This window comes from Myotis yumanensis, unplaced genomic scaffold (assembly GCF_028538775.1).
Source record: "Myotis yumanensis isolate MYYU_CA2020_CCGP unplaced genomic scaffold, mMyoYum1.0.hap1 SCAF_2, whole genome shotgun sequence".
NCBI classification, from domain to species: domain Eukaryota; kingdom Metazoa; phylum Chordata; class Mammalia; order Chiroptera; family Vespertilionidae; genus Myotis; species Myotis yumanensis.
The window spans coordinates 157,469,114-157,483,808 of NW_027223753.1; the positions used below are offsets into that span (position 1 = coordinate 157,469,114).

General features: G+C 34.9%; 1 protein-coding gene across 5 annotated transcripts in view; it reads right to left on the reverse strand.

Moving 5' to 3' along the window:
- GSK3B (glycogen synthase kinase 3 beta) overlaps nucleotides 1-14,695 on the reverse strand; it is a 189,089-nt gene that overhangs the window by 33,140 nt on the left and 141,254 nt on the right. For 3 of the 5 annotated variants that reach the window (XM_070406268.1, XM_070406270.1, XM_070406271.1), the window contains 2 exons: nucleotides 12,455-12,550; nucleotides 3,113-3,151 (listed from right to left, as the gene is read on the reverse strand). In XM_070406268.1, coding sequence (XP_070262369.1) covers nucleotides 3,113-3,151; nucleotides 12,455-12,550 — 135 coding nt within the window. The remainder of the gene's footprint in view (nucleotides 1-3,112; nucleotides 3,152-12,454; nucleotides 12,551-14,695) is intronic. The other 2 variants (XM_070406269.1, XM_070406272.1) reach the window with 1 other exon arrangement.

Consider the following 14,695-nt stretch of genomic DNA (forward strand, 5'->3'; position numbering starts at 1 on the left):
GAGAAGTGGGAAAAAAAATCTATATATGCTAATCATAAAGCAGAACAATCTAACATGCACACAAAATATGACAGGCACAAGAGAAAGGATGAGTTCTGGAGGCAAAAACATGAAGAATATAAAAATTTTTTTAAAGAATATAAAATTTTAAAAAAGTTTTGACTGCAGCGGCAGTAGATAAAAAGTTTGCCTCTTTTATGTGATTTGTAGTAGAACAACTATTGATAATGCAGAGAGCACTTTTCAAATCTGGCGATCAATATCTTTTAAAAAAGAAAAGCTATTTACTCTAAGTCTACAAATGTCAATGATTTTATATTATCTTGTTAATAAATAGAACCTATCATTATTTGAAGAAATTCCTGAATATCCAGAATTTGACAAATTTCCAAAAACTGTTTTCTCAAGTAGCCGTTTCTCATGAACATGGCCAGATTACCCTCATTTGTATGAATACTCTAAGGTTTTTTTAAATCATGAAGAGAGAAATGTAGTTTTCATCAAGAGCCATTAACTCACAGAAAAAGTCAATTGAAGCAAAATACAAATAAATTAATTTGCTTAAAGGAATAGAAAGCTTTCTACTTACCTATGTCTTAAAATCCCTAATACATAAAACTATGAAAATATACTTCGTTTTAAATTATGGACAGTTAAAGAATACAAACAGAAGGGGAAAATAAAACTTAAAAAAAAAAAAAGGAAACACTGGCCCTGGCCGGGTAGCTCAGTTGGTGGTTAGAGCTTCGTCCTGATGCACCAAGGTTGAAAGTTCAATCCCCAGTCAGGACACATACAAGAAAGAACCAATGAATTCCATCAATAAGTGGAACAGATTGTTCCTCTCTAAATCAATAAATTTTAAAAGTCTGCTAAAAAAAATGAAACATGTATCTCTTGATAGGAAGAACATAGACTCAAACAGTAGGTGTGGTAGTAGCAGTAGTGGAATTAACAGACATAAAAAGAAGCAGAAGTTGCCCTAACCGGTTTAGCTCAGTGGATAGAGCATCGGCCTGCGGACTCAAGGGTCCCAGGTTCGATTCCGGTCAAGGGCATGTACCTTGGTTGCGGGCACATCCCCAGTAGGGGGTGTGCAGGAGGCAGCTGATTGATGTTTCTCTCTCATCGATGTTTCTAACTCTCTATCCCTCTCTCTTCTCTGTAAAAAATCAATAAAATATATTAAGAAAAAAAAAGAAGCAGAAGTGCCCTGGCCAATGTTGCTCAGTGGTTGGAGCATCAGTCCTCACACCAGCAGGTCACGAATTTAATTCCTGGTCAAGGGCATCGTAACTGGGTTGCAGGCTCAATCATCAGCCCCAGTCGGGATGTGTGCAGGAGGCAACCAATTGATGTGTTTCCGTCACATCAATGTCTCTCTCTCTCCTCCCTCTCTCCCTGTCTTCCACTCTCACTAAAAAACAAAAGAAACAAGTATTCTTAGATGAAGATTAAAAAAAAATGCAGAAATGTATAAATGGAGGGAAACAGACCCACAAATGAGCAAAGGATATGCAGATTGTGACATGGCATGGAGGAGCCTGGGAGGCTAATGTTTCCTAATGAGAATGGTTCATGTAACTCTGGGCAGTCACTTAGACTAAAGGAAGGAGAACTAATTACTATTACAGGGCTCATTAGATTTCAAGAGACTGAAAAAAAAAAAAAAAAGAGTTCTTTGTACAGAGAAAACCTTTTTTTTTCTCGTTTTACAAAAAGTTTATTATTGATAAATATATTTTCCATGGAAACTGAGAAACTGATTTAAGCAGGATCTCATGGATTTATTTTAGAATATTGAAGGCCTTGGTAATTTATTTATTTGGCTGTGTTAGAAAACCCTCTGTAAGGTAAAAAACAACCTGCTTCATCTTTTATTCGTTTGAGTGACCTGACTTGCCTCAGTCAAGAAAACCCAACGTTACTGTATTATTTGAAACGTTTAGATTTTCTACTGTTCTTGGTCATTTTTTCCTCATGTGCTCCCAGCCAGGACCATAATCAAACTCACATGTAAAAAAAAATAGTCGGTAGGAAAATTTTTAATAAAAATATTAAGCACTAATGACATATTTTATACTAGTACAGTTCTCGGATTTGACAGCATATGGATTTATTTTGCTAGCTAGTATAATAAAAAATGCTTCTGCACCAATATGGGAGGCAGATAAGTAGAATTAAAAGTAGAAATAAGTATCTCCTGTTAACATTCAAATGTCGGGTAGCTGGACAGTGAGTGTATTTTTAAAAATTTCCTGTTTTATTAATGAAGATTTTGTAAAGCTATTAATAAATCACTATTGTAACCTTTTCTCCGGTTATTAAAAAAGAGCCATCCACATCTTTCTGATAACTTACAGGCTATACAGGACCATCCATGTTAGCACTAAGACACATATTAGCTTATTTTGCCAGGGAATCCTAACTCATGGAATCAGATTTAAAAAAAATAAAGGCATTCATTCCAAGAACCTACATTAAAATCAAGACTTAACCTGCCTTTTAAAAAAACTATCCATTATTACTTAAAGCCCTTTGAAAGATTCCTGATGAGAAAACCTTTGGTTCATTACTTTATAAAGGTTAAGTAGACATTTATGTGAGGTCAAAAACCAGTGTCTCCTAAAGTTCAGATTTTTAACTGTCATATAGGGTGTGGTAGCAAGCAACTTCCAAAAATTGCAGTCTAAACTAGAAAACAACTCTTCTGAATTATCTTTGTGTCTAAAGGAAAGGACACCAGTACCTACTGAAATTTGACTTTTAATAAAGAAGTTTCTGCTTCATTCTTCACTTATTTCAATTGCTTAACATTCAGAACCTTTGGTTCCATGGACCTTCGTCAATATTTATTCTTGTAAAAACAATTTTCAAACCCCGTAATTCCTAAACTTTAGTCTAGATGTCAATAAATCACTCAGAAGACTGACAATCTATACCATAAGCAAAACCTGTATCATACAGTGAATGAAAACAGAAATCAGAGCTACCTACATTGTTTTTACTGTTACATTCCAAGAATGAATAATTGTTTAGCCTTTCAAAAAGCTTTCCCCCTAGTTTTATAAACCTGCCCTGAAATTTTGGGAAAAAAAAATTAAGTACATACCCGCACTCCTGAGTTGAAATGTCCTGTTCCTGATGAATCCTAAAGATGATAATGCAGTGAAATAATCCAAACAGGGGAAGTCAATCCAAAAGAGAATAGTCCAGCAAGGAAAAATATATCCAATGTTATAAGAAATCCATGGTGTGGGGGGGGACATAGAAAATGTTTATACAGTTATAAACTTTAAACATCAGTCTCCACAGTAGCAAGTCCAAGTTTTAAAAATTATTTCACCACAGTGTATGCAAAAAAATTTTTTTGATTGCGCAATGGTGAGGCACAGTAAAGAAACATTTTAATTTATATTATGTTCCAATGCCAGTGCATTTATTAAAAAAATACAAAACCAAAAAAAGTTAAAATCAAAATGAAATCTAGAAGTAACGTTCCCAAAGTAAAGTGTTTGGTCTTCTATGACCTGGATTCATCATCCATTGACATGGCTGGGAGGGGGCATTTAAGATTGCTTTTAAAGATATGTTCCCAATATGCTAATTTTCCTCTATTAACATATTCCAGTTATACAGTATAAACATTTTTCTTGCTAAATTATTAGTGATGAGAAGTAATATATTTAATTTGTATTACTATAGATTTCAAGCCAAATATTTCCAATTTGTGTGAGCTAAGAAGGATCAGGCCACCGCGGATTATTCTCCATTTTGGATTGACTTCCCTGCTAAAAGATATTTGCTGACATTCTCATTATCTTAGGACTCTTCAGGAATAGACATTATCACCTCAGGAGTGCGGGTATAAACTTACATTTTCTATTGTGGGCTTTGCCCCCTCATACCCTTGCACCCATTACTTAGGAAAAATAAATATATAACATTATTTCCTTTTTGGAAAAACTCACTGGAAAAAAAAATCCTACATCTTTGAGCACTACAAATTCAACACAGTTCCATCTGCAAATATGCCCAATTCACCCACCAAAAGCTAAACAAAAATATATACAATAAACAATACAACTAAGGGACAGTCACAGTTATAGGTGACATGCATAATAATGTACACCAACACCTAGGCACAAAGGAGCCAAATATGCAAGGGAGGTGGTAGGGTCTATTATGTCTAGGTATTGAGAACAAACAATGGCAGAACTCACCAGTAGCTGTGAATTCCCTTGGCTATTCTAAGAGAATTTAACATTCTTTTAGGATAGTTTCCAGTGGGCGAATTAAATATTTTGCAAAAATAAATAATCCGCGGATTACTTTTAGTCTGCAGACTAAAATTTAGTACACGGATTAAAATCCGGCCCATCAGAATAGAAATCTCTCATGAACTAAAACACAACTAGGTGGACGAAAGTAGAAAACCAGACTAAAAAACTGAGAGCACAAAGTAAGACTCAACTGGGCCAACTAACAATTAGTACGCAGACTAAATATGGCCAGCCAAGTATGTTAGCAAGGCCATGAAGAGCCCAAAACACCCCTGTAATAACTAAAAACAGAAGTAAATAAATAAAACAAAACAGAACAAAGCAAATAAATAAATAATTGAAAGAAAGAAAAGAAAAAGAAAAAATTGAAAGGAATCAAAACACTGACATGAACTTTCAAGTGATTCAAATACTACCTCACCTGTGCAGCAACACATTTTCTTAAATTGAAACAAACTCTCATCACAAATACTAATCCATAGAAGAAATTAACAGAAAAAATTAAGTTTTTCAAAAAGGAAGTCTCAGTGATATTGAACAAATGCAAATGAGTACTTAAATAAAGAATTATTCAAAATAAATTTGCATTTGGATAACTCAAAATGATAGAGGCAATTTTCCTTTACATGTCCTAGAAAAGACTTCTGCCATTAAATATCAAATTTCAACCTGGAGCTAAATGTTATGATTGAATCTTGAGCACTTTAAAATTACCATTTATAAACAGTCATATATACCATACCAAAGCCTACTGTTGATTCTCAGAGCATTAACTCTCAATAATTCTACTGCATTAAACAGCCAACCAGAGCAATGTAAAAATGCCTGTGGGCAATGATAATCTAAGTAGAACACAGGACTAGTGCCATGCCTATTCTGACCAGCTACTCCTCCCTAGATTTGATTGTGATAAATGCACAACACAGACACTGTTCTCTGATTATACACAAAATACACAGGAACCTAATGTTAAAAATGGATAAATTCTGAACATTCCTAAAGGGCAACCCAAGTATTGGCTCTCAAGTAATTTATTAATCAGTTAAAATTATTTGCAATTTGTAAATGTAAATATATAGGATTAAAAGTGAGAGAATGGCATGGATTTTTTTGAACAGTTAATTATGATGATTAACCAAGCTAATTAATTAAGATAAAAACTTAAATCTACTTAAGTGCTCACATATAGTACATAATTCATAAGAAACACAAACATTCTTTCCTTAGCCATGACAGAGCTAGCATTCAATAAATTTCATCTGTGCTAACTAAAAGGCTTATTGAGCTTTCTTGCATTCTATGTATGTTTTGATATCAGCATTTAACTATGCTATGTAATTTCTCCCTCTAACATCATTCACTGATCAATATTACTACAGGCTTACACAGATCTGTGATTTACCAAATGTCCACTTATCCAATTTAATCACTCATTGTTCATGAAATTATTATTGTAGTCAGGCTGACCTTCCTAAGAATAGGGGCTTATTTACTTTTCATTCACACTTCCTCATCTTAAAGGATAGTCCCTTAGGCTACAACAATCCTAACCTATGTACATCTAAGGAAATCCAAATCCTCCTTCAACAGCCCACTTTCCTGGGTCCTTCCATCACCTTTTTCCCTCCACCACCCTTGATGTCTTATAAAGCCTGCAACATGTGAAACACCTTTGAACATCTAGAACATACAATCAAGTATATGGTTATATATTAGTGTATATTTATTTGATACTTGCTTCAATTGAGTCAGTTGTGTCACCTGTAACCTTTTCAAGGACAAGGACTATATATTTTACATCTTTTGCATTCTTTATGGCATCCAGCACAGCACTGGGTTACAAAGGATATATGGGTTTTAAAAAACAAATGATAAGTTAAAAAATATTCTTATTTTTTATATTATTCCTCTCCCATATTGATTGACTACCCTAGGAAGCCTAGTTACCAGCAAAGAAATGGGAGCATAGCCAGTGTAAATAGAAAAATGAAGATGTCTACTCACATAGGAAACAATGTTAGAAAAAGAAAAGTGATTATTCTAGCACTAGTAAAGATATACGTAGCAAATGCAATAGAAAATAGTGTATTTATGAGAAAAGTGATAATGGATAGTAGAATGTTCAGGGTGGAAGGGGTTAAATAATAATATAGGAAATGATTCACCTAATCAATAGAATAAAACAGACAAGTGGCAATCATAGAAACAAACAGAAATCCCCAACATAGTTTTATGCTTTCTGGAATACAAGTGAGCAAAATGATTAGGGTAAAGAGACTAGAAGAGCTAGATGAAGTGGACCTGCAAAAAAGTTTCTAAAGGCAATTTTTGTTTTGTGCTCTCCATGCCCTGCCTGGAAGTATTTTTGGTAACATGTTAAACTACAGTTGGAACAGGTAAGCTTACTAAGTGAAAAATATTGCACTGAAAGGCTCAAAAAAAAAAAAAAAAAAAAAAAAAAAGTAAGATTATGAAGTCTTTAAAAAGTAAGTATAGCTTTAAGCATAGAGAGTAATTAAGTATAATTGTTTAGTCCAGTCTGATTCCTTGATAGTTGAAATGACCTCAGAACCCAATAATCTGCTTACTCTGTTAGCTAGATGGAAATACCAGTATTCATTCATTTTAAAACATATGTACAATGTTCTAAGAAATCAAGTATGCAAGGGTTGATTTTTGTGGATAATGCATTCTGGGGTACTTAATAAAAATGACCTATGGTTCCACATATCCTACAGACACTTAACTATTAAGGAAGCTATCATATATGCCAAAAACAGCAACAAACATTTTTAGGTAATTGGACCCATTTTGTTATTACCATTTTGAAAGAGAAATTTGTAAATACTGTAATACATATGGTGTAACTTGGTACGTATAATCATGGAGAGCTTAAATAATTAGAAAATATTTCACAGGAGAAGTGAAATTTCAGGTCTTGAGAAGAGATTAAAACTTAGTAAGCAGAGAAAAACATTCTAAATGTGGAAAAAAAGAAGACAGTAGCAGGAGGCAGAAATAATTGTGGCTTCTCTGGGATCCAATTAAGGAGACCAGTTTGATCGGACACAAAAATTCAGCATGATTGCATGCTCCCTTCAAAATGAGCTAAAAGCTAACATATTAAACAGCCCTAATCCAATTGAAAGAGATCAGGGCCCTTGGGATTCTAATTTACTTCCTTTCACTAAACAGTTATATCACTTATGAATTTCATTAATCTGAAAGAATATACAGATATCTGTGTTACCTAACTGATTTCATATCATAGGTTTATTTACTACCGGGATAAAGAGGGAATACTTTTCTTAAATAACTTAGACAAAAGTTAACAGAATTGGGCACTCAAAATGGGGGGGGGGGGGGGGGGGGGGAAACGACTCATATCAATTATACTATAACCTTATTAGAAATCCCTAACCTACCCTAACTATTAACTTTTAAATTTATTGCCTAAATATATGCATTTAAGGGTGAAGGAGCTAGAAAGCTTGAGAAAAAGACTGGGTTCTATCAAGTTGATGCTTCAGGGAAGGTTAAGAGCAGGACAAGAATTAAATATCCTATTATTTTGGACAGGAAAGGTAGAAATGATTAGGAGCAGAGTAAATGTATACTTGTCATCCAAACTGGAACACTTGAAAGTAAAGGGGCGTGCACTTAATAATTACACTGACAAGCATAAATTGGGTATTATGTTCACTTGCCATTATATCTATATTATGTCAAATTTTCCTAAAGGCAATGAGGAATCAGAGAAGAATTTTAAACAGAAATGGCAGTGTCACATGTGCTTTTAAGAAACCTAACTTTGACGGAAAGGAAAATGTGACGTATGTGAAACTGAAGGAGGGAAATTGGTTAGGAGGTAGGAGGTTGCTTTAACAATTCTACGAAGGTCTAACTTAAAGTCAGGGCAGTGGAGATAGATAAGACAAATCACAGAACTATAATGGAGGTAGAATCTTTACATTTATTCAGAACTAAAATGAAATAATCCTTTATATGCATACTTTCACAATATTTTCAAAAGAATCCAGAGAAAAAATACAACAGATTGTTAACAAAAGAAAAAACTTGAGGAACAAAGAAGCAGTGCTTAAATTAGATCCCCACTTCATACCTAAGAGACTATTATATTTGCCCTGGCTGGTATTGCTCATTGGATGGGCATAGTCCCGTGCACTGAAAGATTGCCGGTTTGATTCCCAGCCAGGGCATGTGCCTGGGTTTCGGGCTCCAACCCTGGTGGGAAGATTGCAGGCAGCAGATCGATGTGTTGCTCTATTCTCTCTCCCTCCCTCTCTCTCTCTTCCTCTCCCTCCCTCTCTCTCTCTTCCTCTCCCTCCCTCTCTCTCTCTTTCCCTCTCTCTCTCTCTCTCTCTCTCTCTCTCTCTCTCTCTCTCTCTCTCTCTCTCCCTCTCCCCTATAAGAATGAATAGAATTTTTTAAAAAGAAAAAAGAATATCATTTAACCAGACCTCCATTTTCTAAATGCAGAATTTTAAGTTTACTCTCTTCTTCCAACCAATTTCCATTTCTACTTAATTCTCAATCTACTTTTGCATCACTTCCTTTTGCCTCCCACCTGGCTTTTACTCTTTGATGTGTACAGCATACATCAATGCAGAGGTCTTTATCTTTCTTACCCCCACTCCCAAGAATATCCCTATTTCAAAACATTAGCACCTATTTCCTTTCCTATTTCCTACCTAAACCACAAATGCTTTCTCAATGAATTAGGTTGCTCTGGCTATAAAGTAATAGGTAAGGGCAACTTACTGGATTTCTAAATTCTCAAGATTCCTGCCATATAGTACACTGTGATCATCTTGTGGTCTTGTTCTTCTGTTTGTTATCTTTCCTACATACCTGAATCTCTCACCTCAGTGTTCCCATGGAAGATATTTTCTCTCTTGATTTTTATATCTACCTACTTTTTTGAGAATCCTGGTGAGAGAGCTGTACTATACTGCAGCACAAGAAATCAGGATACCCACAAGCTTCAGAAAATGGGGCTAAAGTGCATTCTAACAAAGCAGCTTTTGTTTCAGGACTGTATTTACCTGACCTCTAAGGACAAGAAGCTCTTCTCTTTAGAAAAACCACATTAATGTATTAAAAAATAATAATAACTCCATTGGCTGCCTAGTGGGAGAGAGCACTTCTCAAGTTGGTGTCTACTATCATAATGGAGAGAAGGGACAGACTTCTTCTACAAACTTAAAATTTTGTGTTTTCATATTAATAATAACCTATTTTTAAAAATCAATATAAGAATATCCTGGATCATCTAGATGACAGAGCAGTGTCATAAAATTTCTGTGTCTGAATTTGGTTTTTTATTTACAACCATGGTAACACCAATTTAATTGTGTGCACTAATGAGAAATTAACATAGTATCCTTATTACCTAATAAATGCATTTGTACCAAATGAGACCAAATTATGTCAAGGCACACTATATGAATGAAGAGTTCACAGTAGTTTGAACAGACAAAATGGGGGGAATTGAGTCATTATTCTACACATAGTATAGAATGGAAACCTAAATAAAACAAATAAAAGGGTGGGCTTTATATAGATTATTAAAGTTTGAAAAACATTAATGTAAGATATAGAAACATCTCACAAGGAACCCACAAGGGCAAAGGAAGAGATAAAGCAAATAAATTCATGACAAATCTGTTGGCTGCATTTTAATTATAATCAATCATTCCTCACATTCCATCCTGGCTAATATTTGAATTGAGAAGATATAATACAGAGAAAAAAGTGCAGAATGTGATACATACTAACACATTGCGTACCGCATAGAAATCTCTAAGACATACGCCAGGGACTGCACGTTTTTGGGCAAACTGCACGTTATTTAAATCATCATAAGGCACTTTAGGTGTTGTTTTTAAATAATTATAACATTTTTATTTACAAAAACAATTAAACAATTAAAGTTCCTAGTACTTTTTTAACATATGGTACTGCGTAAAACATTTTCCTCTATGAAGGAGGACCAAACAAAATTTACATAAGTATCTAGATTCGCTCCTTTTTCCATGGGCGTGAAAAACGAGAACACTCGTGAGTGGTCCTTAACAGATGGCACTCGGAAACACGAGAAAACTCCTAAGCGGTATGAAATGTGCTAATATTGGTGGCAGTCTTGATTAAAAAAAAAATGAGGACGGGACTGATAAGATTTCATAACCTCAATTTCAGCATTATATTGCTTAGAAACCCTATATTAAGATTAATTTTCTTCATAAAAAATCTTGCTTGTTAAAGAAAATATGGAAATGCAGAAAAAGAAAAAAAATCACCCACACTCTTCTCACCTAAACTACTATTAGCATTTTGGAATATGCACCTGTATTTACTCAATAGACAGAATTCTCTAGGTTTTTTTGTTTGTTTGTTTTTCTTAAATATGGTTGAAATCTGAGTACACTACAAACCACTTTATAAGCATTTTAACTTGGAATAACTTTCCTGGATTCAACTCAGCCTCTAAACCGAAAGAGACCACCTGGGATTCTCTGAATTTAATTTAGAGTCAGGTGAGAGACCCTAGATATCTTCTGACCCAGATTCAAAATAAACTTTAAGTACAAAGACAAAAGAACGTTTTATCTCAGAATATTTAGTGTTTTTTTATAAATTAATAAGGAGGGAAGGGCAACATCTTGGTCAGTGAAAGCTATAGCCTATAATTTTGGCACTAAAATACTACTGAGGTCTTTGATTCTAAATAACATATAATCAGTAACAAGAGGATTTTTTGAAGGGAAGAGAGGTAATGTGATTATGAGAACTTGAAGGAAAGCAACTGGAATTATAATACAGTTTACTGAGAGAAAGACACATACTTTGAATCTGGGAAGGTAAGTTAGTTCAACTTCAGCCCTAAATTACTTCATCTCATTATAAAAGATCTAAAACCAATTAAATGAACTTACCAACATTCAAAACAAATTGTTATGTATACAGTTTTAAATACAGAACATCTCTGCTTTAAATACAGATTAAAAAGTTGAACATTTTTAACCCACAAAAATATCTATAATAATAAAAGCGTGATATGCTAATTACACCTGATGGCCAAACAGCAGAAAGACCGTCCAGACGACCTGAACGAAGCTGGGCACTGCGGCTGTGAGGGCGGAGCCCCTTGCATGAATTTCGTGCATCGGGCCTCTAGTATAATGAAATATAAGTAAATGGGAAGGGGGAGTGCATAGCATATAACTAGAAGTTTAAAAGATCTGGCCTTAAACACATATGTGTACACACGAATAAGTTTATTGGCTTTATAAGAGCCACCCATTTAATCTTGGATAAGTGACTTAGTATGTTTGGCCAGAGTTTCTGAATCTATAAAATGAGGACGCTAGAAATTCACTCTAGCTATAAATCCTATTGAAACATGTTTTTTCTTGCACACTTAATCTCAGAAATTAAACTGAGGTTAAAACACACACAACGCTTTTAATGAAAAATCTCTCTTTAAAATAATTTCTAATAAGTGTCAAAGCAAAAAATAATGTTTTCCAGTAAGTTAGTATTTATGCTCTTAGACTTGGTTCCATCTAATATTGAGGTTGGATTTTCCAATGGCTAGCGACATCCTGTTATAACATCTATTGCTTTCAATGTATATTCCTAGCAAGATCAAACCTGCTTTTTATCCTTGCTCCCAAAACCCCAATAGGAAAGTAAATAAGAAAAATACGCCATTATCATCTGTAATAAGGTCTCTATATTAATAGTTTGTAAAAGGAATATATGAAATATATGTTTTCAGTAGTGTATGATACTAAATAAGCACCTCTAACTATGTAAAGAAATTAACTTCTGAATTTTAAGTAGTCAAAATTTATACATGAATTTTGCTCCTATAAAATTATATATTTTAATGATATAGCTACACTGTCCTCACCCTACAAATAAAAACCCAGAATGGAAATAATTTACTGGAAATCAATGGAGACAAACTATATGCAGTCAATGAAACATTGAAGTACAACTACCCAACTATCTTTACATGCAGAACTGCTGTGTACTTTGTACTCAGGCAGCTATTTAGTCTCAAAATAGTTTAGTTTAAGAACAATAAAAACCCAAGTTTTAGTTAACTTGTTAATGTGCCTTTATAAAAACTCTACTTGACTCACCTTAGTCCAAGGATGTGCCTTAATTTGAGGAAATTTGAATTCTGTGTAGTTTGGATTCATTTCTCTAATTTGCTCCCTTGTTGGTGTCCCCAGAACCTAGATAGAGAAAACAAGTTATTACCATAATTTTCTATATACTTACAAGTATAACATTTATGTTTCAATGTATTGGTTTCATTGGAAAAGGTATTCCAAAGTTATAAAATACAAAACTCATTAAATAGAGCAAACTTTGTGAAAGATGTTTCATTTTTAACTGATTACAGACGCATGCTATTCTACCCTACACAGGCTTTTACAATAATAATAATAATAATGATGATGATGATGTTATATCAGGGTTTTAAAAAAAGATCACTCAAAAACACTCAAGTAATAACCAGGCATCTTTATTCTATCTAGAAAACAAGCTATTGCAATGATGGCATCTGAAATGAGAATAGCTCTTATTCATTTAGTTAAGCATAGTCCAAGGTTTTATTATCAACTAGAGGCACGTGCACTCGGGGATGGGGGGTGGGAGGGTGCCCCTCAGCCCAGCCTGCACCCTCTTACAGTCCGGGAACCCTCAGGGGTGTCCGACTGCAGGGAGTGAGCCTAAGCTGTCAGTCAGACATCCTTAGTGCTGCTGCAGAGGCGGGAGAGGCTCCGGCCACCGCCGCTGTGCTCGCCAGCCTTGAGTCCGGCTCAGGGCTTCTGGCTGAGTGGTGCTCCCCCTGTGGGAGTGCACTATCAGGCGGTAGCTCCTGTGTTGAGCGTCTGCCCCTGGTGGTCAGTGCGTGTCACAGCGACTGGTCGTTCAGTTTGGTCGATCTGCATATTAGCCTTTTATTATTTAGGATAATCGGGCTTCATACCTAACCATGGTCATCAATAATTCCACTTAATCATTGAATATTTAGTGATCGTCCCCTGTGTATAAAGAACTATGCTATGATATGTGGAAGATAATAAAAATAAAAAACACCCAATAAATTTCTTGCATGATGAAATTACATATTTGTGTGTGGAGAAAGTATAAGTACAATACAAAATAAAAATTTACTGAGTACTTCATTGCCTCTAGAGCTGCATTCAGGACTGAACAAAGGAAAATATATAGACCTGGCTCCAAAAACAGATGACGGGAAGAAACACTAAATATTAAAAATGAGCACTCTGAAGAAAAATGACATCTATAACTCATCTTTATAAACTCTAGGGCCTAGTACAAAACAAGTTCGTTGAAATATTAAGCCATTTACAATTCAGGACAACTGCACAGAAAAAGTGGAATGTACAATACATACTTGACTTCTGGTGGCAACCAGTGAATAATCAGAGCAAAGAAATTAAGTTTTGTTTTGCTTTTTGCTGTTGCTTCCAATTCTCTAGACTTCTTTAAAACTTTCAGGCCTTAATCAAAATCTTAAAAGTGTTATTCTTCAAAAGATACTCTTAAGAAATCAAAAGCCAAGCTACAGACTAAAACATATATTCCGCAAAGGATTTAAATCTAGAATACACAAAAGACTCCAATCATTAGAACACAAGATGATGATCCAAGATGGTGGTAGAGTAGGACCAAACTGGAATTACAACTAAATTATAACACACACACACACAAATTATGGAACAATCATCCGAATAACCAACTGGAGACTAGATGAAGAGACGTCTTATAACCAAAGATTTATAGAAGACACTACATTGAGACTGGCAAGAAGGACAGAGATGAGAAAAGGGCTGGCTCTGCCTCCCAGGAGGCAGCTGAGATTCCGGAGGGATATCTCAACTGTGGGGGAACCCCCCTGATAAATGTGGGGTCAAAACCCCAAGTTGGGCTCCCCAGCTCCGAGCACCAGGACCAGGAAGAGGCACCCACATAACATTTAAATCTTTACTTTGAGTTTATTCTTGTGTATGATGTAAGGTGGTCTAGTTTCACATTTTTTTGCACATATCTGTCCAATTTTTCCAACACCATTTATTGACTAGACCAGTGGTCGGCAAACTCATTAGTCAACAGAGCCAAATATCAACAGTACAATGATTGAAATTTCTTTTGAGAGCCAATTTTTTTTAAACTTAAACTATATAGGTAGGTACATTGTTATTAACTTAATTAGGGTACTCCTAAGCTGGCCTTTGCTAAAAATGTCCTCAATCTGATTGAGGTACATTCGCTGAGGTTGACCCCTTCCAACTCTCCCATCCACGCTCGTCTCGTATACTTGTTTCAGATAGATGAGTGTGGATGGG